Raw genomic sequence first — 27,568 nt, forward strand, 5'->3', positions numbered from 1 at the left:
GAAACAGGACAAATAATTCACATACATAAAATACACCAACCCCAAGACCACATACACTGTTGAAATTTCCTATTTTCTTTCCTTTTTAATTTCCTTTTATTTATTTATTAAATTTTGATTTGTGCTTTCTTCCTTCTTAAAGAGTTTACAATCTTAAAACACTTCCTAGTGTATTCACTACACTTATGTACTATTAAAGTTTGAAATTCTCCATTTTCACCTTTTCTCGTAGAGCACTACAGACACAAACCCTACATAGTACAAAGTTGTTCAGGTTAAATTCTGACCATGGAGTCAGAAGAAGAAATAATTCCACCCATGTGGCCAAGGACACAGCACCCAAATTAAATGAACATAGCCAGGCATCAAATTACAGCCACTCCCATTCTTCTGAAATGCCAACCTGCCAGGAGCTCGAAAATAGACTTGTTGTTGTGCCTTATTTAAAACAGTAGAGACCTTCTCATTTAAATTCTGAGACAGCAATCAACAAATTTCTATCACTAATAATTTAAAGCATTAATAAATCTAAAAACCTTTAGTCACCAAAAATTCTACTTCCGATTACTTAAATCCCCCAGCTGGGACAGGGTGGAGGGTGCAAAATGGCTAAAAGTTCTTTACCAGGGAAATTAACAATTGTGTTTAAATTGCACTTCTTCTTAATCAACTGTTTTTGCTCCGTTTCTCACCACACCACACCCCATACTCCTAACACAAACTATACTATAAAAGCTTGTCAAAATTGAAAAAGGGGAAAAAACAGAACAAAAACAATCAAATAATAAAGATAAACAAGCTATCTCTTACCTACAAAAGCATAGGGGCAGGCATGGAGATAGGTCTTCTGTCTATCGATGGTAGCAGATGGTAGTATAAGAATGTGCATCCAACTGACCTTTAAAGACTTCAGAAGTCAAGACCAAGACAGACTCCAGTTTCAGCTTCAGTCTCAACCCCCAATAAGAAGTTTTATTCAGATAGTTTATTTCCACTGAGCAACAGTGGTTTCTCTTTGCTGTCTCTGGACGTGGTTACCCATAGATGGAACAGGCTGCTGTATGAGCAATCTGCTCGGTGCAGCTGCTTCACCAAGATAAGCAGACACAAGGTCTGCCTGGTGACAGCAGCTCAGCAGACTGGGCTTGGGCGGAAATCCTGCATCCTATCCTCTGCGCTGTGCAGGGTCCTGAATTCTCAGACTCTGCTCAGAAGTAATAAGCAATGGAACTGGAGTTTTATTCCTCAGGCAGGAAAAGGAGGGAGTCTCCTCAGTCAAACCACTGACCTCATACCACCATTTTGGGTGCTGGGTTTTAAATGATACTTATTTACAGCTGTTCATAAAACTACCCTGACTCTAAATTTTCTCAGAATACAGACAGAATGATAAAGAGGAAGAGTTTCAGGCTTGTAAATAAAACACATCCTTTACAGCACTGTTTTCTATGGTTCCAAAGAAAAGAACTAGGCCGTGTGAATAAAAACATCTGCTAAATTCCTTCATCTTTTTACAGTACTTGTGATCTAGGCACCATCTTCCAGTTTGGAAAGTTGCAACTGCTCCAGTGTGACAGAGCACTTACAGGCTTAAGTAATCAAGCTGTGAGTCTATAATACAGGAAGCAAAATCTGTCCAACCCCAAGACGACATGCGTCTCTTGATGGTGGTGTCTATTCACTTGGCAATCTACTCAATGAGCAAGAAAGATCTTCAAACAGCATGTCCAAGAGACTCTAAGGAAATCTGCTTCTTGAAATATTAATTTTGTATTTTGCTTTGCTTACCTGTTGCCAGCTCGGGCTGACCAATCTCTGGCTCCTCCCTTCCAGCAAAACATCCTGCAGGGTTCCCAGTCAGCTGTTCTGTCCTAGGGCCCAGATCAGGACCAGATGGTGATAACTGACTGATTCCCCCCTCAGGAATCAGCACTCCTGAGGCTTTGACTCCTTCAATGACAGCTTCCACTATACGGCAGGCAGTCGCCTCTAGCAAGTCTGCTCCCTCAGGGACATGTGCAGCTTCAACAGAGACCATGCGATCACTCCTTTCCCTGCCTGGAGCCAAGATTTGTGTGACTTCTCTCATGCCAGTGAGAGCCTTGTCATTGAGATCTGAGAGCCCTGTCTGTGTGGGGAGCTCCTTAGCAATAAGCTGCAGTGCTCCATCATCCATTTGTGACTCTTTGGAGTCACCCATAGAATAGCCATGGTCTGGTCTCTCCTGCTTCCCTGTCTTCCAATCAGGAGGTACCATTCCCAGGTTTGTAGCTCCCTGTAGTCCAGTCATACCTTTGTTTGGTAAATCTCCTGGCAAACTCTGGATCACATTCTTCTCCTGGCTCAATAAAACTTCTGAAATTGGGATGTTTTGCATGTTGGGTGATCTGTCCTTTCTTCTGGGCCCAGCAGTACCTCGGAGAGCATTAACCATTGCAACATCCACCATCACATTTCCACTCAACTCATGAACACTGGTTTTTCCCTGGGATTCAGTATTATCAACTCCCACATCCAGAGTGAAAGGTGGAGTGCAGTCAAGAGCCTCAGATTCATCTGGCAGCAAACCAGACAACAGAGGTGAGCTGTTCTGTTCTGCATTCAAGGCTTCTTGCCTTGAGTCTGTAGCCAGATTTGCTCCTGGTGGCACCAGGCTCTGTGCAGCCCCACCTTCAGTAACCAGGGAGACTTGTAGGGCCACTTCCTTGTTATGTTTAGTTTCTGTCTTAAGACAAGCAGAGGGTGTGCCCAGTGAACTGCTGGGCAGAAGTGCTTTGTCCTCAGCACAGGCCACCAACATAGGTTTTCACAGAATTCTGGAGTCTCTTGTCTGGGAGGTAGTGTTCTCTGCTCTTCCTGAAATGTTCCTGAAGAAAGCTTGTCTCCCTTAATGGAGGAACAAGGCACTGCTTTGTCCTTGTCATCTTGTCTCTGCACTAGAGAGCTTTCTGGAACCACCAGATTTTTGCCTTCTTCAATAAAAACTGAATCAGAAGTCAAAGTGGCCTTACCCACACTCAGTAGAGAAGAGTTGGTCAGAACTTCAGGAGCTGATGAGGGGCCAGGACCTTCAAGCTCCCCATCATGTCTTCCGGGGCTGGTATTCCCCATGCTTAGCTGAAGCTCCACAGCAGCAGAGGGCAAGAACAGGCCTACTGCCCTGTCTCCTGGCAACTGTTCATCAGGATCATTCAAATCTCCTCCAGCCAGGCCATCTCTACAAGCTGAAGCCCTGTGTGGTTCAGGAGTTGCTGTTCCCTTTTCTTTCTGGGAGGGGACAAGAGAAAGTGCGTCATCTTTGATTACTGATTCACTGCCAGGCTGCCAGAGAGAAAGTGCTGTCAGATGGCACCGCCTGGTCTGGAACCAGTTCTTTCTCAGTTTTAGGCACAATTGGATACAGAGGTGAAACTACCTCAAGAACATTTGTTAAAAGCGTATCTAGTTTTGAATCTTTTCCCTGACCTTTTTTATTCAAAACTTTGAGAGGACACAAATCTACACATTCTGAAGTGATTGTATTTACTTGTTGGTCTTCAAGGCAGATGGCAGTGGATGGGTCTTGTGTTCTGGGTTGCCCTTTCATGGTGTTTTCAGGTCTAACCAAGTCACTGCAATGTTTTGCAATCAATTCACCACTAGAAGTCACTGTGTTCTATTGACATTCTGAGTCAGAGCAGAGTTTATCATCTCCAGTGGCACAATAAGCCAGTAGTTTTCTGTTTTGGCTTTGAGTATGAGATGAATTCATTTCTGATCCCTGGTTTGGCATTACATCTTTTTCTATCTCAGAAAAGATTAAATCCAAAGGTAACACTGCTTCACATCTGTCTGCTAAGGAAGTGCTCGGCTCTAATTCATCTAAAATCTTGTTATTTGTAGCAGTTGGGATTATCAGAGAATTCTGATCTAGAGCATCAGCACTTTCCTCACAATTTCCAGAAGTTTCAGTTTCTGCTGTTTTTTCAATGGGGGTTTCTCCAAGACTAAATCCAAATGAAGACTCAGGTCTGTCACTACTCGGGGCACTTGTGGCAAAGACACAGTTTGGAACACTGATTTTATCCACAGGCTCACTTATGACTGGTACGTCAGTGGCTCCAGTTGTGTTGATATTCGACTTCTCAAATCTTTCCTGTATACTTTCTACTGCTTGAGGCATATTATTCTGGGTGGCAGGAGCTATGTTCATGAGGCTATGTTCCACTTCCCCTGCACCTTGTGAGGCGCTGCTTTCTGTTGTTGAACTGTCTGCTAGTTCACCCCCTGAGAAATGCTGGGCTGTGCCTAACTCTGTGACCACATCACCCTGCAGCACACTGCCTCCAATGCTCAAAGACTCCTCGTCTGTGCCCATTCTACAAGACTTTGTTCCAGTTTCTTCATTTTGGTTTCCACAGGATAGCAGGCCAGCTGTGCCCTTTACTCTACAGTCAGGCATGCTCTGAATGTAGCTGTCTTGATTGGACACAGTTCCAGAGTCCATAATAGGTGCCGGCTCCACCTCTTCCCCTTTTCTTGCCACGCCTTTATTTTTTTTACTGTAAGATTGGTCTGTCTTCTCTCCCTCAACTACACTTGAAAAATCACAGGAATTCTCAATCGGTCCAACAGGGCTCCCCTGGCAGCATACAGTGCTCACAGTCTCTTTAGGAGGAGGAGAAAGCTGCTGGCTCAGGTGGACTGAGAAGGAACTGGCCATCTGTCTCTGGGACACTGGGCACACTGGAAGGATCCTGTGCTGTCATCATTAAGGGCGTAAGATTGTCCATCTGCTTGAGGTTTGTTTTCTAGGAGGAAATCAAAGATAACTTTTTAAAAAAGCTGTTCGAGAGAAGATGTCACTGATACTTATAAACCCAACTCTACTAAACATAACTCACTGCCCTCTTGGCCCTTCCAAGGTCACATGATACGGTGATCTAAGCAAATACAAATTAATTATCTCTCTCTCTTTTTTTTAATATCTTTATTTTTTTTTATGTTGTGCTGAGGATCGAACCCAGGGCCTCCCATGTGCCAGGCGAGTGCTCTATCGCTGAGCCACAACCCCAGCCCTAATTATCTCTCATTTCAGCTATTATTTTCCTCTCTCCACTGGTGTGTAAAAAATGACTTAGGAAATACTCACTGATTCTTTTCTATATAGAAAAATATGCTAGAAAGTCGATTAAAACTAAGGCTCAAAAATCTTGTTTTAAAAAAGCACTGTGAGCCAAGAAGAAATACAATCTACCAACAAACATGGAAAAATGTTCACCATCTCTAGCAATTAGAGAAATGCAAATCAAAACTACTCTAAGATTTCATCTCACTCCAGTCAGAATGGAAATTATTAAGAATACAATCAACAGTAAGTGTTAATGAGGATATGAGGGGAAAGGTACACTCATATATTGCTGGTGGGACTGCAAATTGGTGCACCACTATAGAAAGCAGTATGGAGATGCCTCAGAAAACTTGGAATGAAACCACCATTTGACCCAGTTATCCCATTCGTTGGCATATAATCAAAGAACTTTAAATTAGCATACTGCAGTGACACAGCCACATCAATGTAGCAGCTCAATTCACAATAGCTAAGCTATGGAACCAACATAGATGCCCTTCATGGGATGAATGGATAAAGAATATGTGATATGGAATATTACACAGCCTTAAAGAAGAATGAAATTATAGCATTTGCAGGTAAATAGATGGAGCTGGAGAATATCATGCTAAATGAAATAAGCCAAACCCAAAAAAAGCAAAGGGCAAATGTTTTCTCTCATAAGCAGATACTGATCCACAATTGGTGGGGGGGGATAAGAAAAGAATGAGGGAACTTTGGATTGGGCAGAGGGGAGTGAGGGAGGAAAAGGGAGGGGTATGAGGGTGGGACAGATGGTGGAAAGAGACAACATTATTACCCTATATACACGCATGACTATACCACTGGCCTATACTACTGACGTGACTCTGTATCAGTACATGTATAGCCAGAGGAATGAGAATTTGTGCTCCATTTGTGTACAATGTGTCAAAATGCATTCTACTGTTATATATAACTAATTAGAACAAATAAAAGAGTTTTAAAAAGCACTGTGAGCACCTTCAAAAGATGCTTTTTAATATATTCATTAAAGGGGAAGTGTCTACTTTAATCCTGTCTCATATATTCAAGTATAAATAAATCCTAACCAGTTTCATAAACTGTTTTTAACCACAAGATGCAATCAGATGCCTATGTATCCTAAACACTCACTGATGAGTTACAAAGAATCCTTTAATCTCCCAAAGAAGCCCAACCAATCTAGTTTAACTTTTTTACATATTGGTTCATAATGTCAAGAGCAGTGACATGACTGAGGATACAGCTCAGGGGAAGAACGATTGCCTAGCATGCATGGGGCCCTGGGTTCAAATTCCAGGAGAATTAAGAAAACAAAAAAGTGGCATGGTAGGTATTCTTTGACATTTTGATGTCAATACTGACTTATATGAGAACATACAGCACTAATGTCTAACTTAATTACTCTCAGAGGGTACTAGGACTTGAGATATTACAAGTAATCTCAAAACTATTTTTGCAACTTTAAAGTATTTTTTTAATGTAAGCAGTAGAACCCACAAAGGAATGGTTAAGATAATCATGGTTCATCACCCTGATGGAAGGAATACTACACAATTATATAAATGTTAACTATGAAGACCACAGTATAAGCAGAAAATAACATTTACAATACAATGTGGGGGAAAATTATATACCTTAATCTGTTATAATTATGTAAAACTCCCATGTGTATACAGACCAGTCTTAGGAAAAATGGAGGGGAAAAAATTACACAGGAGTCTTTAGTAAATTTATATCCTGACTTCAGCAATTGTTATAGGAATACTATTTGCATGATACATTAAAATAATTTTAAAATATGTGATTTGTTATCATTTGTTATTATTTGAACAACTACAATGATCTCATGCATATCTACTGTCATATGTCCTCTCAATCATCTAGTCATTCAGTAAATATGCTGCACACTATATCATAGACTCTTCCTAATTCCTGAGTCTACTGTAAAAATTTACATATAAAAGAGTAAAATGTGTCATCCTCATTAAAGTATCTCTATTAGAAAACACCACAAAAGAAAAAAAAAAGGATTTTCACTAAAAGCTTGCAGGCTACATTTAAGAGTATTCAAAATTAACTTGATACCATTCAGACTGAAAGCAACAGTCTCCTAAAATCTATGAAATCAGGTCACAACATTTAATAAACATTACAAAATAGAGATCTGCAGAAATAAGTAATGTTACCTGAAGAATTTTGGAAGCTCCTAATACATGCATTCTCCACAATTTTAACTGCTCATATTTTCTGCCAACCATACCTTTCTGGTAGCTTTGACATCTATTAGTTGCTATTTTCAAGTGGACAATCATTCACCTAGTAAGAAGAGTTCTAAGGGGGGAAAAACTGATTTTCTAGTAGTCTCTTCAAAGGAAAATAAAATTAGTGCTTTGGAACAAACAATTCAAAAAGACAGAGGCAGGCACATTATACAACCCTACTATGGAATCTTTTAGCCTGCTGGTCTCAGAAATCATGTCTGCTCTCAAAGAAGCTTCTGCCATTGAACTGAACCCAAATGACCTTAAATGAAATTATTAACAAACTGTATCCAAATCCAATCAGCTCTAAAATAAACAACATGGAAAATTAAACTTAGTCTTTCAAATGTTGTGGTCAAGAGAAATGTACCCATATGACGTCTATACTACTCATAATAAATGCTACCAGGGAGTCTGTAATGTTTTTATGTCTGGTAACAACTTTATCTTGAAGGACTGAATAGATTATAAAATTTAAAAATTTTTTTTAGTGATCTTTTTAACCATGTAACTATCAATTTAAATATAGCAATACTACAATTACTCACTAAAACAGCTGGGAAAAGGCTTCACTGATGAGCAAACTGGGTTCGTGTTCTTTAGCGACAATCTCAGAAACTGTTTTCCCTCATTTAGTTCTATAAAATTAAACCAAACACAGACAAATTTCCTTTTATGCCAGGAAAAATTAGTTCTAGTTGTTGTTTACTTCTACATCTACAATGTGTGTTTATAAATCTGGCAAAAGTCAATTTAAAACACTCAGCCCCTTACTGCTACAACCCTAATGCTAATTCTGTATCTTAAGTGATATCATCTAATGCCACAAACGTTGCTTTACAGGTTTCATGGCTTTGGTGGAAGCATTTTATGTTTTAACAGCAAGCTTCACTGGGATAGGCAGGGACACACACAGGAGCATACATAAACCTGCAAATGAAAACCTTCCTTACCATCAGTTGCTGTTGGATGTTCATAAGTTTAAAAATATGTCCAGAGCAAGTCTCTACAATAAACGGAGGTTCATGATGTGATTCAGACTCAGAGGTCAATGTATAGATGTCCAATTCTCGATGATGCCTCACAGAACAATCTCCATAAGGGATTTCATAGGATAAACTGCTCCAGGAGTCTGGCTCTCTAGCATTCTCCCTGCAAGCAAGTAAACTCTGGTTAATATATAAACACAATCTCCCAGGTGTAGGTTTAACCTGGCAAATATCACATCATATTTCTAACCTGACTGTTATTAAGGAAGGCTCTATAGCAAAATTTTGGTTTATACAGCTCCCCAATAATACAGGAATATAACAAATTTCTCTTTCCTCCTCATAAGAGGTTACAAATTGGACAAATGGAAACCACAGGATTCCTCCCTAAAGATATTCTTAAAGAGAAGTTTAGGATCTTAAAATAGTTAATATTATGCTAACAACCAAATAATAAGAATGTGTTAAGAAAGATGGCTTTAGCCTGGTTTCCAATAGTAGCAAGATTTATTAAAAATTGCTCTTTAATAGATTATACCTTACACTAATTACAGATTATGTGGGAAGAAATACCCAGTTGCTACAACCCCTTTAATGGTACTTTAACGTTTGTAATGAGTGGAGGAAACACCCTCAAACTTCTTGAAGTCAATTCCACAGAGAAAACTATAAAATGCCTTATATTATCCTTATTAATATAATTATAAGATTCTGTTTTGAATCATTAATTTATTTTTAATTTAAAGAAGAAACAGGGCTGGGGTGTAGCTCATTGGTAGATTGCTTGCCTAGTATGTATAAGGCCCTGGGTTCAATTCACAGCACCACTAAAAATAAACAACAATAAACAAACAACTGTGCTGAATTCATTTCATTACAAACATATATACAAATAAAATTGACAAGGGTACAGGCATATAACAAAGCATTTCTGGCACGGGCCTCAAAGCATGAAGTCTCTATATAGTTCCACTATTAAAAGTCAGTTGTTTGGATCAAGGCAAGTGAATTTGTTTTGTAAGGGCAACAGTACCTCTAATTCTACCCTTGCTTCTATAAGACACACTCATAATGCTTGCATGAAATACAACCCAAAATGTCTATTGTGTTTTTCACAGCAGAAGAAGGAATTTCAGGGCACAAGATAAACCAGCAATGAAAGCAGACAATGGTACACCATACAACCTCATATTCCCAATTACAGTATTTTGGCACACATTTCAAGTGTTAAGCAGCCTTTTCGATGTTCAACAGAAGTATAAAAATTTCTAAAGTTCTGATCCTTGGTGTCACTGTCCATTTTTGTTAGTTTGATATAAGGTGTAATGACAGAGTTGGAGATTTCTGTATTCAAACTTCAGGGTTGTTATTTCCTAGCTACAGGATGTTATACAAGTCTCTTAATTTCTTTGGGTCTTCACTACATAATGCACACAAAGGGATTTTCAAGAATTAGAATACAAAGAACTATGACTTTACTATTTGGCATGGAGAAATAAAAAAATGATGTTGCCTATTACTCCTCCTGCTTTCATCCATTTAAAAATAGTTCCTAGTATGCCTTCCTTCCTTGTTCATCTTGTTTTCTGTATTTATCAGAAAATCCTGTTTCTTCTTAAAGCTTTAAAAATACTGAAAACAGTTCTCAAACATCATTTTGAGTAGATACCTAGTAGCTCAAATATTAGGTACAACAATCAGATTATGCTATTAATCCTTCCCTCCTTATCTGAAATGTTCCTTATTTTTTCTTTTCTTATAACACTGGTGTTTTGGGGTTCCTCATATTTCACCTAAGCAAACAGTACACACTGGTAGTGTATCTTAAGAGATTATGGGGGAAAAGAAAGGTTATATTTGACATCAATGTCATGTTTTGAAATGAAAGAAATTAAAAATTCAAGACAGAGACACAAGTAATTCAATTGTCTCTCCAGAAACTATTTTACCTCATAAATCATACCTGTCATTAATAACTCAACTTGAGAACAAGTGAAATTTTAAAAGTGTGGTGGAGTGAAATGCCTTTTTAAAAAGTATAAAAGCATGCCCTTCAGGGTAACAATGAAGGCTATTGCAAAGAACACTACTGCAATTTCCATACTTTAGAATGACTGCCTAAACCAGGTGCAGTGGCACATGCCTGTAATTCCAGCAGATCTGGAGGCTGAGGTAGAAGAAGAGTGAGAGTTCATAGCCAGCCTCAGCAATTTAGCAGAGTCCTATGAAACATAGGAGACCCTGTCTCTAAATAAAACATAAGAAAGGGCTGCGAATGTACCACAGTGGTAAAGCACCCCTGTGCCTAGTTCTCCCATCTCCCAAAACAGGGTACCTAATAGTTGCTTAAAATAAGACTGGCATATACTGTGCTGAATGTTTTATGTATTTATTTATGTATTTTATATATTTATGAATTTGTCAAGTTACTCTACTTTGGGTAAAATGACCTCTAATAAAAAGTACCTACCTATAAGTTAGATCCTTAAAAGTTCAATGGAATGGCTCAAAAAATAAATAAATAAATAAATAAACCAGCTACACCAAATGAGAAAGAGACAATTTCTCTGTAAACTCAATTAAGCTGAGTTGTTTCATGGTCTTTTAGGTCACTAAAAGACCATGAAACAGATGTCATCCAATTGTTAGCCTAATATTTTCCTGTCAGATGAACTTAACAATCTGAAGGAGAACTTAAATCACTGTAAGTTAAACATGCCATAAATCTGAAGTTTGTTTGGTCTATTACAGGCTTATTTAAAAAAAAAAAAACTGTGGGTTAACAGAAGAGCAGAGAACTGAGGGTTTGATGGACAACTCTTCATTGAAGAGTAACTGGAAGAGTTACTACTGATCAAGAACAAACTTTCTCAACCTAATGTTACACAAGGTTGACGGGCTACTGTCTCATACTGATATTTTCTATTAGGCTCAAGAGGATCTAAAGATTAGTTTTTAATTTGTATAAACTTTTGGATAAAGCATATAGGGAAAGAAATCAGAATTTTTTACATTAAAAGTTTTATAATGTAAACCTAAGAAAACTAAAGTCACTACATAAGCATACATAAAACTTTTTACTACTGTAAATTAGCTCTAGAGGCATGACTATTTATTGGTGACTATTAGTCTTATGGCTGCCTTTTTACATGATGAATACAGGGTATTAACAATCTCTACAGCTACACTATAAAGACATCCAATGGAAAACTCATATCTAATTTGATATAATAAATACAATTTAACTTCTTTTATAAAAACACTAAAGAAGAGTAGCAAGATTTTTGCTAGTTCCATGGTGTTTTTCCTTCCACTCGATTTCCTGTTAATAAGGAAAAAAAAACCACAGTACTTTTTTTTTAAAGGAAGTTTGGAAATTTTTATTGAACTCATGAAGGAAGTAGCCCTAAAGGAATTAAGAGAGTTGATGAAGAAAGATAAATTGTTAAAGACCCAAACATTAATGATCATAATTTAAATTTGATGGACCACCTGCTAACAAATTCTGCCAAAACAGCAGTAAGAGATGAGCATACATGTACTACTAAGCACACACACACATTCAATCCCCAGACCACCTAATATTTTCATCTTTTAAAATCCTTTCTAAATTTATCCTACTATCAAGCCTGTTCACAGATTTCTGAGGTAGAAGAGACCTGTTCCCAGATGAGTGAACTGAAAGGGATCCTGAAGAATACTGACTATTGACTGAAGAGTCAAACAATATTAGGTTTGAACCCCAAACTGCTTTGGTTATCATGAGAAAGCTGTTCAACCCTGAAGCCTGTTCCTTTATACCTAAAATGAGAATACCACCAACCCAAGGATTGTTACAAATATGAAAAGCAGCCATGCACAAAGCACTGGATATAAAGCAGGCATCTAAAACTGGTGTTACTATTACCTATTAAAATGTTCCTGTTTGGGGAACTCAAGAAAAACGGATCCCTAAAACTTTAAGAAGATCTTCTCAATCACCGTGGCCCAACAAAGCTTTGGAGCCAATTGATGCCTTTGGCACAACAGTAGAACTGAAAAAATAAAGGAAAGGAGAAAAATAAACAAAAATACAAGAAGCACGTAGGTGAGGAGCAGCAATGTAAAGCAAAGGTCCTCTTAGAATAATTTAATCCACTTCTTTCCTAAATTCCTAAGTCAGAGGTGTGTGTTCAGGAGAGAGCTGTCCTGCAGGCTTCTTATCACTATAAGGAGCATCTGCATCCATGGAAACAAAACACTGCTACAGATACACAAAACTAAAGCACGGCCCAAGAATTACTTCATTTCCTATTAAGCTAAAAGTGGAACATATCCCATCCGGGCCCTCTCTTTTCAGAATGAAACAATTGGGACTTTGTTTTACCAGTTATCCAAAGAAGAACCCTGAAAGTGTTTGCTCGGCCAGACAAGCCCAGTCTCACACAGATGTCATCTTCTAAGAAATTAGTAGTCAGAGGTGGAAAATATAAAATAATGTCTTTACTACTCAGTTTGGCATCAAAGTATTTAAAAATCTAGTCTTTTCTATCTTTCAAGTAGATATAACAGAGTTAAAGAAAATGTTCATTCTTCAGAGCCACACTCTTTCAGAAACTGGGATTGCATGAAAAAGTATGTACCCACTGCTAGTTTTTGGTGTTCTATTTGCAGATGTACAAATTTGGTATATTTTCAAAACATCTCTGTATGCACAGGAGTATTTGAGCAGGGAGTGGGGGGTTGGGGGAAGCAAGCATGGGAAGGAATTGCATCATGTGCATTTTGGAAAAGGAAGGAGCTAATTAATGGTAAAAATGTGATCTTCTATATTCCATCCTACATACCTCTAAGGCAGACTTCTCAACCATTTTTTTTCATTATTATCCCTCCAAGTAGCCTTTTTAGACATTTTTCTCCACTTCACACCTCATGAAATTTTAATACCATTGATATACACATATTTGTATTATGTCTATCTTTATTTTATATGTAAAGAGTAAGATTATATTTTTGTAGCCCCAAGATTAAATTTATACTCCCTGGGGGATATCAATCCTGTTGTAATGCATGCCCCAATATTCCAGTTCCATGTTCACAGTTCCAAAGTGATAAAATGTATAACTTCTTCATAACATTATAACTAGGACAGTAGAAAACAGATATCTTTCCTGAGCAGTTCTCAGGTTTGTTGTTGTTTTTGCAGTACAAGCACTACATGTATTGACAAACTTAAAGATAACAATTTAAGTATTTTAAAATATAAACTCAGAGCTGTCCAGTAGCCTTACAGTAGTAGTTCAGAATAGGGAGACTCTTATAAAATGTCCAGCAAAAAATAAATGATTGCTTTGATAGTGGAGAAGAAATCAGAATTCTCTGATTGGGCCAATTAAAAACTTACAACTTATTTTTAAATATGTTATCTAATTTGGTTATCTCTGCACATCCGCTGCTAGAAAAAGAATCTTGGTTCACATGAAATAAAAAACACATCATGCTATAACTAACTATAGGTCCAGTTGTTGAGATCTAGGCTGCAATTTTTCATTAAATCCAGAAGACTTCTGATTGTTATAAATGTTTTTGTTTTTCCTTTTCATGACAAATTTCTTTGTATAGTACCTTCCCTTTTGAAAGAGAAAGAAAAATATGGAAGTGTTGAGTCTAATTTTGGGGTCAATGAAGGTTTGAAGTTTTTCTGTCAAACAAGAATGCTTGCTGTGAATTCTAAAAGTAATTGACAAGGTGAAAAAAGATTTCATTTTATAAAACATTCTATACCAGCATGTTTGACAAAACAGTGTGGAGAATCAACTAAAAATCCTGCTCCATTTTGCATTTGAAATCAATGCTTTGTCTAAATTCAGTTTCATGGATAAAAGTGAATATAATAAAATAGTACTCTATATTCCCCCTAAGAATTACCTTCTAAGGATACTCAGATTTCTTTACACTATTTACCAATCCTATACTGGCTTCAAAAAAAACTACCTTAGCTTCATCTTGAGAGGAAAATCATTAATTAAATAAAGTGTGATTTAAGGTTGGATCCGTTTACTATTTGGAGACAATAACAGGTGTTTTATGTTTTCTTTAATTACAAAATTAACGTCTTTTATTATTAGAAATGTTTTTCCATTTTAAGCTGTATTTCATAGCAAATTATATTCTTGAACCAGCCATCTCACAAGTATTTTGGAAATAATATTTTATTATAAAATTCAGTCTGTGTCTAGTGTTAATTAATGCAATGAAGCATTTATTTTCAAAAAAAGAAAGTATTCTTTTCAGTGTTCAAAATTTATTAAAAATCACTATATATTATATAAGTAGTATGCTTCAATTCAAATAATTCAAATGCAAAAAAAGTAGGAAGTTCATGTCTCTACTCACCTGTCCCTAAATATGTTACTACTTTTACCATACTTTTTTAGGGGGGGGGGCGGGGACTGAATCACATCTAGAGCCATCTATGGTAGGCAAGCAAGAAAGGGTTACTTTAAAAATGCTTTTACCGGGGTTGGGGCTGTAGCTCAGTGGCAGAGTGTCTGCCTAGCATGTTTGAGGCACTGGGCTTGATCTTTAGCACCACATAAAAATAAACAAAATGAAGACATTCTGTCCATCTACAACTATAAAAAAAAATTAAGAATTACAAAAAAAAAAAAAACCTTTACCACTTCTCTACAGTCTCTATTCAAATGGAAAGTTCTTATTAGAAAACATAAAAAAGTTAGAAAACATACATTGGGGATATAATTGTAATATCTGGATTCAAAGTTTTGTTTTAGAAGAAAACTTAGAATGTCTAGTATTTCAACCTATTTTCAGACAATATTTGATAAAAGTTTACAGATGAAAATCAAGAAGTAGCTGTCTTTTGAAGGTCAATCAATCACCGGGTTTTAGAAACTAAAACATTTCAAAACACTAACAGTAAACACTTCAGTAAAACATACCAGAGAACTAAAAAATTAGAGCCAGCAATGTGGATGAAGCATGATGTAAAAAAACAAGAATAAGGCACAAAGTTCTTTTTCTTTTCATACACAATCAGCCCAAATAATTAGGAATTGCAAGTCTAATCCTTGCAGAAGGATAGAGAGAGACATCCTGATTAGAAGCAGCTGCAGCAAAAAGACATCGTACATTTATCCAGTAACTACAATGCACACACTATTGTGTAGACTTTCCATGAAGAATCTTGATTAATCTGACACTGACACTGCCCTCAGTATACAGAAAACCTGAGGCTATCAATACAGCTTAACTGATGCAAAGAAATTATCAGTTAGCTTCAGAAAGAGGACACAGACTTCTGCTCCAAGCTAAGTGTTTAATTTGAGAATCATTTCTGCCCCTCTCCCCAAAATTAGGGAGAAGGGGGATATATATATGTACATTCACCTTTCCAAAGGATCAGCTTCTGAGAACTAGAATGATTACAACACAGCAGAAACGTTATCCCATCAAGCGGCAGGAATTCCTAGAAGAAGCCTTCTTAGCGCGTACCACTGAAAGAAAGAAAATTATTCCCCTCATAAACCTAACTAAACCTTAGTAGAAGCAGGCAGAAAATAAAATAAATAAGCTAAATATATTATGTGTTAGAAGTTGATAAGTACAATGAAAAAACATAAAGCAGGAAAGGGGAACATGGAATTCTGAGAGAAGGCAGTTGTATATTGTTATAAGGTAGACAAGAAGCCTCAATGAGACGTGATGAGCAAGAACATGGAGCAAGGGAAGGCACAAGTTTAAGAAGTACAAAAGCAGATTTAAGGCAGTTTAATTCTAGCCTAAAAAATTAATTCCATGATTAAACAAGAAATTAAAAACTGAAGCCATCCATGGAGATGCACACCTGTAAATCCCAGCTACTCAGAAGTTGATGCAGGAGGCCTGCAAGCCTAGAAGGGTAACTTAGACCCTGTCTCAAAATAAAAAGGGCTGGGTATGAGCTCCTGGGTTTAATCCCCAGAAAAAGAAAGAAAGAAAAGGAAAACCAAACAAGTGGGAAGAAGCAAAGAGACAAAAGGGAGGGAAAACTAAGTTAACCCCCAAAACGCACTTATCTCTATCCTTTCACAACAAATTACCAAATTATTCCAAATATCAGTAGCTGAAAAGAACACAGAAAACTTATACATGATGACTAGAGCAGAAAGATTCAGTTGTCAATCTCCTTTGCTTAAATAGTTGGCTTCTAGTGCACCAACTAGGGGTCTCGCTGATATCCTTACAAATCAAATATCAAATATTAATCAGCAGAGGCTCACATGCTAAAGAGTTCCCTGGCCTTCCACAAGTAGAGTCTTCAAGGACTCTAATCTTTTCTTCACATCTGTTGTGATTAAGCTACCTGACTGAATGTGGGTAGGTAGCAGAATATTCAAGGGAATGGGGGGGCATGGCTGGCAAGAATGATAGAGAATGTGGGAAGGGGATAAGAAGAACACTGATAAGTAGAAAATGAAAGAGATGGCATTACTACAGGCCTGAAGAAGTGAATGGGTCAGGAATAATTTCTGTTGATTCAGACAAAAACTCTATTCTGCAGAGGAGAGTACACAATACTCATTTTGATTGGCTTGGGATGGCAGTGCAGGGTACCCACAGTCAGCAGGTACAAATGGACACTCAAGAGGAGTGTGGTTTGGAAAGGGGGGTACTGAGACATATAAAGAGGTATCAGAACCAAAGTCAAGGGAAGAAATGGAAACTAAAGTTCAGAAAGTTATCCTGGAAAAAATGCTACAAGGATCTAGAATAAATTTAGAACCCCAGCTGTCATTATAAGTTCAGTTGGTTTATGTTTCCAAGAAAAGTAATCGCCTGCTACCTTCCTAATTTAAGGACCCTTCTAAGGAAGATTCCAAGCACATCCCTCTCCATCAAAGTACTGGACTCTGCTGAGGTTTATTATTATCATGGCTAAAACCCAGGATTGTATCCCTGTCCTACTTGCCCTTCCCTAACTACTCATATTATTCTACTATCTAATTAAGATGCTCCTTTCTAGGTACATATGTACACATATATACATATAAAGACACACACCTTTAACTTTAAAGTTTTTCTAATTCAGAAATAATTAGTTAATAAAAATTACCTCCATTCCTTTCTAAGAGCCCAGTCACAGACTGATTCTACCCAGTTTCTCCCTATCACCAACATATAATACATTTTTAGCAATGGTAATGAATGGTACCTGCTAGACAGCAGACCTCAAGTTCCAGATATACCTTTTCCAATATAATACACATCGCAGTAAACAAGATGACTGGCAGTCTAAATTATAAAAAAATACCTAATACTCCTGGGGGGCGGGGAATCAGTATCTATGCTGACCACTATTTTTTATTTCTTATCCCTAACAGTTTGGGAGAAAAATTCCTGTCTCAAATCTTATATCGCATATTTTTCAAAATAACTTTTGCAATGCAAGAAGGTAAATAAAACTTTCAGTAGTCATAATCTTAGTTCTTAATTGTGGCATAATTTTCAGAATTTGGTAGGTATCAGACATAAAGATAATTTATATGAAATGTCACTGGAATGAAAATGGGCAACCTGATCCAATACTGGCAAAAAACAGATATTCAAAGTGCTTCACAAACAAATTAACCTTACAACACCTACACCAACAAAGTGGAACTCATAAAAAAGATTGACAGTCTAATCATTCTCTAGATGGTAATAGTTAAGCTGTTGGCATTTTTAGAGGTTCCCTCTAACTATACACTCTTCTGAATTCTGATGAAAACTGGTTTATTGTTAACTTTAAAGCAAGGTCAACTGAGGATAGAAGCTCATCTCCAAATACAAATCAATATATCTTCAAAGGCTAGAACAGGCCAAGAGATAAGCATTACCGGATCACCCCTTTCTGTTAGAAGTAGCATTGTCCTCATAACTTCATAAAAATTTTTATTAAGTAAACATCTTTTAATTCTATTAAATTTAAAAATACAATAGTGATTAAGCTTTCATTCCACAATGAACCATAACTTATGAATTTGGGGCAAATTTGGCTTCATAAAAAGTTTTGCAGGTTTTTTCATCCTAGATATGAGAAATGCATAACTGCTTGTGTTTTATTTTTTAGTTTTACCACCATGAAATTCAGAATAAAATCTGTATGCCCATGAGAATTCATATCTTCTACCACGTTTTAGTATTTCCAAAATTTCAACATTACAATAAATTAATATTTTTGCTGATCCTGATTTTTATTTTTCAAATAATAACACTTTATTTCATTTATTTCTAATTAGGTTCACACTTCTTTGGAACAAACAAGATTAACAAAATAGAGCACCTATGTATTTAAAAATCTGAATCACTCTGGTTCACTCTTAATATTACTCTATAGTAAAGAACATAGAACAAAAATATTCAAGAACTAGTAAAGGCTAAAAAAGATTCCAAATATTTACCAGGAGCAATGGTCTCCAAAGTATCAAAACTGACCTTCCGGGTACTTGTACAGTGATGGAGGGTAGAACCCGAAAATACCAGGTAAAAAACTACATCATCTTCAACTTTGTCCTCTTCAGCAAGCAGTACTGTAACAACACAATCACCCTAGGAAAGGAAAAGATATAGCAAATTTGCGTTAGCAAAGCTCCTCTTAGAAGCCTATCTTCATAAAATATTGTAGTTAAGGAAAATTACATATATCATCTCAACTGTGAAACTATACCCCAATTCTGGTAGGTTATAACAACAAACACATACTAAGCACTTACCTGCCAGGCAATATTTAGGCATTGGAATACAAAATGAGCCTGAAAATAAGATCTCTAACTTCTTTGAGCTTACATTTTGGTGGAGGTGATTAGATAAACATGTAAATTATTAGCAGTGTATTTACTTGGTATGTAGGTTCGAAATGAGATTAAAAAAAATTAGACAAAGAAGATGGAGTGGTATATTAAATAGTGATACCCTCACAGAATACTTTTGGCCCATTTTCTAGTTTCAGAAATAATTCTCTAAACTCTACACCTCAAGGATCATCACCAGGTCCACACATTCTCCAACGAATAATGAACCCAACTGGAAATACCAGCATACAAAGAGCATGTGCCTAGACTCCAGGTAAATCTGCACTGAAGTCCCACCTACAAAGACTTTAATTAGCTCCACTAAACTCACTTCCCTTAAAAACTACACAGAGATGATCCTTCTCTCCTTATAGCTCATGTATGAAAACTTTTGGAAGAGATTCAGCTCTCACCTTAATCTAACAGAATAAAAGGTCACTTTTCTAACTATTTTGTGTCTCCTGACCATCTGGCATGCAAGCTCTTTTTCATTCATCCCTCCATGAAGACTCTGAAATCAGATAAAAATCTTATGCCAATAACTTATGCCCATGCCTTCACAACTAAAAGGCAAGATACTTTCGTTATATTCTTTTAGCAGTTTTTATAGACTGATTTTTAAACCTGGGGTCAATGGCTAAATCCAATATATTCTATGAAAAACAGTTCTAATCACTATTCTCTCAATTATAAACATTACATAATTTGTGTTGTAACCACAAGGTAAGGAGATTTTAAAGCATCAAGGTTTAAGGCACTGTAATTTAATATTATGCAAATCTTCATAATGAACTACAGGGGGAAAAAAACAATTTAGAGAAAACCGGGTCATTTAAACACCAAAATTAGAGGAAAGACTTTTCATTAATTAAAACCCCTTTCCTTCCCATTTTAACAATGAAGTTTGTAAGAGAAACATGCCACCCTGTGGTCAGATCTCATTAAGCCTCAGAAAAATCTATAAAGTCAAACATAGGACCGAGTCTATTAATAGATGTGCTCCAGTAGGTCAATTCAGAAAACAGAGTTCAAACTATTTCCCAAAGTGCTGGGATCTCTTAAGAGTTCAAATTTGTAAAAACACAACATGTAAGAAGTCAGAATAAACCACAATCATAAATAAGCTGTAACTTATGATGCCTCAAATTTAGTTATTGACATGATTACTGAAGAGTTCCAAAAGTATCCTAACACAAGGAGTATAGTAAAACAGAATTATCACTAACTTAGATCAGTTGACAGAATTATACTCTCTTACATGTAAGTTCTCCTCTTGGAAACAGTTGTGAAAAGCTCAAGCTTGTAAAATGTTTAATATCATTTGCATGACACAACAAATTAAAATGTTTACAGCACAAAAGAAGAATCAATTTCTCAAGGCATTGAAATATCATTATATCCTGAAAAAATGCAAACCAAAGTTCAAAAGTTTCATTCCTTTTCCACACAAGTTGGAAAAAAATGATCCATGGGCCATATATTGCCTCCCACTTGTTTTTGTAGGGCTCACAAGGAAGGTTTTCACATTTTAAATGGCCCACAAAAAACAAAAATCAAATGAAACCTTTAATATAAAAATTATATAAATTTGAATTTCAGTGTTCATAGTTTTGTTTATATGAATATTTTATTAAATTTTATTTATTAAGTGCTTATTCATTTGCACATGGCTACTTTTGCACTATAATGGGCCACAGCAATTGAGTGTATTTAACCAACTGGATCTTCAAAGGGGAGGGATTACTTAAATTTCTAATTGTAATTTTTTTTAACTTAGATTTCTCACCTTGAATTCTAAGACTTTATATTCCTTTTCTAATTGGAGGATTTCCTTTTCACATCTTTCTGAGAGACTTTCTGTGACCTTACTGGTGATGTCTGGGACCTGTTTCTTTTTTCTCCTATCTATCATTTCTTGAAGGTAGCCATTTTCCTTGCTCTGTCTTTTGAGGGTTAGGGGTTTTGATTAGTATATTTTGGTTTCATTTTGTATTATTTTTCACTTGTCTGTTTCCCTTGTTTCTACTGCTCTTGCAAATAGCCAAATTTGATCATGCTCTTTCACTTTCCCTTTAAGGTTTTACTTCTATTTTCTCTCCTCCTCCCTCATAACCGTCACATCCTATATCTCTTTTGCATTTTCCCTGTTCACCTTTTGAAACTTCAAATTCTTTTATACCTACCTAAAATTCTTCCCTTGCACTGAACTCTATTCTTAACATCTTTTAGCACTAATTGGTTCATATAATGCCTGCTCCCATCACTAATGATGTAGCAATTATTAATGCTACGGAAGTCATAGTCATAGTCACTTCTTTGGTTTTTATGCCACACATAATACATAACTTGCTGTTCTTCCTGGTGGCAACTGCTAACCATACTATTTGTTTCTTGTGCTAATTAACATTGTAGAAGTCACAGTAGAAACTAAGTATTTAGTTTAATGCTGTATGTTGTTTGCATAGGTTGTTGACATTATTTTCCTTCCCCTAATCTGTGAGGTACTGAAAACCTAGAGAGACACTGTAAATTCATGGGGTAGAAAACTCTGCCACTTCAGATTCATACTGATAAATGGGTAGACACACAAAAAAATATAAAAAAGGGAACAAACAATCCCAAACAACCCAAAATGCTTCAAGAACTGTCTCCATTAACAGCACAGCAGAGGAAATGTCAGAGAGAGAGATTTTCTTCATCCATTCATCTGTTGAAGGGCACCTAGGTTGGCCCCATAGTTTAGCTATTGTGAATTGTACTTCTATACATAAACATTGATGTGGCTGCATCACTATAGAATGCTGATTTTAAATTCTTTGGATATATACTGAGGAGTGGGATATCTGGATCAAAAGATGATTCCATTCTGTGTTTTGAGGAATCTCTATACTGTTTACCACAATGGTTGCACCAATTTCTGTCCCACCAGCAATGTCTGAGTGAGTGTACCCTTTTCCCAACTTCCTCGCCAATGTTTATTTTTGCTTATATTCTTGATAATTTCAGCATTGCTTTAATTTGCAGTTCTCTAATTCAACACCTGCTAGAAATGTTGAACACTTTTATGATACATTTGTTGACTGTTCATATTCTTTTTGGAAGTGTCTTTTTAGTTTGCCGATTTATTGATGGGTAGTTTTGTGTTTTGTTGTAGTTGCTGTTTTTGGTGTTAAGTTTTTTATGAATTGTTTGTTTAGAAATTAACACCCCAGGGGGACCCAACATGGCTGCCGGCAAGGAGGCAGCACTTTCAATGCCTCCGCAGTTACGGTAGCAGAGAGGCCCATTAATTCACCTGCATGCGTCCTGCTGAGGGACTTCTAGCAAAATTCCGCTGAAAGGAGACCTGCCGGGAATTAGTAAGTCTATTAGAGGGGTCACTTTGTCCCAGACGAGTGAATCTCAGCCAGTGAATCTCAGCAGCGAGGATCCCGCCGGCCAACACCGAACTCCCACTGCCCACACTTTGCAGCGTACTTACAAACGGCCACAGCCTGCTTGGGCCCCAGCCAGACTAGCGCAGAGGCGGTTCGGCGCTGCAAACGACCACCCCCTCCCCCCTGCCGGCTCGGCGCTGTGAACAAGCGTGGCCCGGTGGGCACAGCTCCACCTACTGGAAGAATAGTGAATCGAACTCTAAGACTGCATGTATTAAAAATTTTTTCTTTTTTTTTTTTTTATTGGTTTTGTTTTGTTTTTGTTGTTGTTGTTTTCCCCAAATTTTTTTAATTCATTTTATTTTATTTTTAATACTAATTTTCATTTTTATTATTGCGATTATGATTTCTTTTTAATTCTTTTTAATTTTCTGTTTCCTTTCTCTCTCTCTTCTTTTCTTCTGTCTTTGCATTTCTTTTCAATTCTCATATTCCCCCTTCCTTGAATTCTGCGTGCTTACTCTCATTCTCTTTGGTAACTTATTCCCTCCCCCTATAATACCTTTCCTCCCAAGCAGCAAATAAATTTATAGGAGTAATCAGCAACTCAGTAGTCAAACAGAACAAGAAGCAATATGAAAAAGCAAGGAAGGAAAGGAATACAAACAATGCAGGAAGGCCTAAATATCCAGGATATAGATTCATCAGAAAAATGGTCATACAAAGAACTCAAGGAATAACTTAGACAGATGGAATGGAACCTTAAAGAGGATATGAGACAGCAAATTCAAGCAGCGAAAGAACACATTGAGAACGAATTACAAAAACAGATAAAAGAAGAAGTTAAGCATCTTTATCAGGAGATAGAGATTATAAAAAAGAATCAGACAATAATCTTAGAAATGAAGAAACTTATAAGCCAAATTAGAAACTCAAACGAGAGCACCACTAATAGAGTGGAGCAAGTAGAAGCCAGAACATCAGATAATGAAGACAAAATATATCATCTTGAAAAGAGTCTAGCCAACTCTGATAGGCTGGTTAAAAATCACGAGAGAAGTATCCAAGAGATATGTGATAACATTAAAAAACCAAATTTAAGAGTCATCGGGATAGAGGAAGGCACAGAGATTCAAACCAAGGGAATGTGTAATCTACTACATGAAATAATTACAGAAAACTTTCCAGAAATAAAAAAGGAAACAGATATACAAATTGTAGATGCATACAGAACACCGAGCATACAAAATCAAAGTAAACCAACGCCAAGACACATTGTTATGAAGATATCCAATATACAGAACAAAGAGAAAATATTAAAAGCTACAAGAGAAAGGAGGCAGATTACATTCAGGGGTAAACCAATAAGGTTAACAACGGATTTTTCATCACAGACACTGAAAGCGAGAAAATCCTGGAACAACGTATTTCAAACACTGAAAGACAATGGATGCCAACCAAGAATTCTGTATCCAGCAAAATTAAGCTTCAGGTACGACAACGAAATAAAAATCTTTCATGATAAACAAAAGCTAAAAGAATTTGCAGCCAGAAAACCAGCATTGCAAAGCATTTTGAGCAAAACACTACACGAGGAAGAAATGAGAAACAATAACCAAAGCCAACAGTGGGAAGTGCCCCAGTAAAGACTGACGGAGGGGGGAAAGCTAATCATGGAGAAATAAACTCAATTTAAAAAAAAAAAGAGAGAGAGACAAATAATCAAACATGGATGGAAGTACAAACCATATAGCAACAGTAACTCTAAACATTAATGGTTTAAACTCTCCAATAAAGCGACATAGACTGGTAACATGGATTAAAAAAACAAATCCAACAATATGCTGCCTCCAGGAGACACATCTGACTGGAAAAGGCATACACAGGCTGAAGGTGAAAGGTTGGGGAAAAAATATACCACGCACACGGTCCTCGCAAACAAGCAGGTGTGGCCATCCTCATATCGAACAAAATTGACTTCAAGACTAAGTTAATCCAAAGGGATAAGGAAGGGCATTATATACTGTTAAAAGGAACCATTCACCAACAAGACATAACAATTATCAATATTTATGCACCAAATAATGGTGCTGCGACGTTCATAAAACAAATTCTCCTCAAGTTCAAGAATCAAATAGACCACAACACAATAATTATGGGTGACTTCAACACACCTCTCTCACCATTGGACAGATCCTCCAAACAAAAGTTGAATAAAGAAACTATAGATCTAAATAACACAATCAATAACCTAGACTTAACTGACATATATAGAATATATCAACCATCATCAAGTGGATATACTTTTTTCTCAGCAGCACATGGATCCTTCTCAAAAATAGACCATATATTATGCCATAGGGCAAACCTCAGTAAATATAAAGGGGTGGAGATAATACCATGCATTTTATCTGATCATAATGGAATGAAACTGGAAATCAATGATAAAAGAAGGATGGGAAAATCCTATATCACATGGAAAATGATCAATATGTTACTGAATGATCAAGGGGTCACAGAAGACATAAAGGAGGAAATAAAAAAATTCTTAGAGATAAATGAAAATACAGACACAACTTATCGGAATCTATGGGACACAATGAAAGCAGTTTTAAGAGGGAAATTCATCGCCTGGAGGTCATTCCTCAAAAAAAAAGAAAAACCAACAAATAAATGAGCTCACACTTCATCTCAAAGCCCTAGAAAAGGAAGAACAAAACAACAGCAAATGCAGCAGAAGGCAAGAAATAATTAAAATCAGAGCGGAAATCAACGAAATTGAAACAAAAGAAACTATTGAAAAAAATCAACAAAACTAAAAGTTGGTTCTTCGAAAAAATAAACAAGATTGACAGACCCTTAGCCATGCTAACGAAGAGAAGAAGAGAGAGAACTCAAATTACTAACATACGGGATGAAAAAGGCAATATCACAACAGATGCTACAGAAATACAAAAGACAATTAGAAATTATTTTGAAAACCTATATTCCAATAAAATAGAAGATAGTGAAGACATCGATAAATTTCTTAAGACATAAGATTTGCCCAGACTGAGTCAGGAGGATACACACAATTTGAACAGACCAATATCAATGGTTGAAATTGAAGAAGCAATCAAGAGACTACCCACCAAGAAAAGCCCAGGACCGGATGGGTATACAGAAGAGTTTTACAAAACTTTTAAAGAAGAATTAATACCAATACTTTTCAAGTTATTTCAGGAAATAGAAAAAGAGGGAGCTCTTCCAAATTCATTCTATGAGGCCAATATCACGTTGATTCTGAAACCAGACAAAGACACCTCAAAGAAAGAAAACTACAGACCAATATCCCTGATGAACCTAGATGCAAAAATCCTCAATAAAATTCTGGCGAATCGGATATGAAGGCACATCAAAAAAATTGTGCACCATGATCAAGTAGGATTCATCCCTGGGATGCAAGGATGGTTCAACATACGGAAATCAATAAATGTTATTCACCACATCAATAGCCTTAAAGATAAGAACCATATGATCATCTCGATAGACGCAGAAAAAGCATTCGACAAAGTACAGCATCCCTTCATGTTCAAAACATTAGAAAAACTAGGGATAACAGGAAATTACCTTGACATTGTAAAACCTATCTATGCTAAGCCTCAGGCTAGCATCATTCTGAATGGAGAAAAATTGAAGGCATTCCCTCTAAAATCTGGAACAAGACAGGGATGCCCTCTATCACCACTTCTATTCAATATAGTTCTCGAAACACTGGCCAGAGCAATTAGACAGACGAAAGAAATTAAAGGCATAAAAATTGGAAAAGAAGAACTTAAATTATCATTATTTGCGGATGACATGATTTTATACCTAGAAGACCCAAAAGGGTCTACAAAAAAACTACTAGAACTAATAAATGAATTCAGCAAAGTAGCAGGATATAAAATCAACACGCATAAATCAAAGGCATTCCTGTATATCAGCAACAAAACTTCTGAAATGGAAATGAGGAAAACCACTCCATTCACAATATCCTCAAAGAAAATAAAATACTTGGGAATCAACCTAACAAAAGAGGTGAAAGACTTATACAATGAAAACTACAGAACCCTAAAGAGAGAAGTAGAAGAAGATCTTAGAAGATGGAAAAATATACCCTGTTCATGGATAGGCAGAACTAACATCATCAAAATGGCGATATTACCAAAAGTTCTATATAGGTTTACTGCAATGCCAATCAAAATCCCAAAGGCATTGCTTGTAGAAATAGATAAAGCAATCATGAAATTCATATGGAAAAATAAAAGACCCAGAATAGCAAAAGCAATTCTAAGCAGGAAGTGCGAATCAGGCGGTATAGCGATACCGGATTTCAAACTATATTACAGAGCAATAGTAACAAAGACAGCATGGTACTGGTACCAAAACAGGCGGGTGGACCAATGGTACAGAATAGAGGACACAGACAAATCCACAAAGTTACAACTATCTTATATTTGATAAAGGGGCTAAAAACATGCAATGGAGGAAGGATAGCATCTTCAACAAATGGTGTTGGGAAAACTAGAAATCCATATGCAACAAAATGAAACTGAACCCCCTCCTCTCACCATGCACAAAAGTTAACTCAAAATGGATCAAAGACCTTGATATCAAATCAGAGACTCTGCGTCTGATAGAAGAAAAAGTTGGCTACGATCTACATATAGTGGGGTCGGGCTCCAAATTCCTTAATAGGACACCCATAGCACAAGAGTTAATAGCAAGAATCAACAAATGGGACTTACTTAAACTAAAAAGTTTTTTCACAGCAAGAGAAACAATAAGAGAAGTAAATAGGGAGCCTACATCATGGGAACAAATATTTACTCCTCACATGTCAGATAGAGCCCTAATATCCAGAATATACAAAGAACTCAAAAAATTAGACAATAAGATAACAAATAACCCAATCAACAAATGGGCCAAGGACCTGAACAGAAACTTCTCAGAGGAGGACAAACAATCAATCAACAAGTACATGAAAAAATGCTCA

General features: G+C 36.6%; 2 protein-coding genes across 2 annotated transcripts in view; both read right to left on the reverse strand.

Annotated features, from left to right (window-relative positions):
* LOC143385830 (A-kinase anchor protein 9-like) overlaps positions 1-1,035 on the reverse strand; it is a 108,014-nt gene extending 106,979 nt beyond the window's left edge. Inside the window, 1 exon segment of the mRNA XM_077107906.1 lies at positions 811-1,035. Coding sequence (XP_076964021.1) covers positions 811-889 — 79 coding nt within the window. The 5' untranslated portion in view covers positions 890-1,035.
* Positions 1,036-1,088: 53 nt separating this feature from the next.
* On the reverse strand, positions 1,089-21,086 carry LOC143385831 (A-kinase anchor protein 13-like). Its single transcript, XM_076841338.1, is given in 8 exon segments — positions 1,089-1,204; positions 1,789-2,802; positions 2,805-3,322; positions 3,324-4,651; positions 4,653-4,790; positions 8,328-8,543; positions 18,819-18,932; positions 20,961-21,086. Coding segments are annotated over 8 exon segments (3,570 nt in total).
* Positions 21,087-27,568: the final 6,482 nt, after the last annotated feature.

The sequence above is a fragment of the Callospermophilus lateralis genome (assembly GCF_048772815.1).
Source record: "Callospermophilus lateralis isolate mCalLat2 chromosome 11 unlocalized genomic scaffold, mCalLat2.hap1 SUPER_11_unloc_3, whole genome shotgun sequence".
Classification (NCBI taxonomy): Eukaryota; Metazoa; Chordata; class Mammalia; order Rodentia; family Sciuridae; genus Callospermophilus; species Callospermophilus lateralis.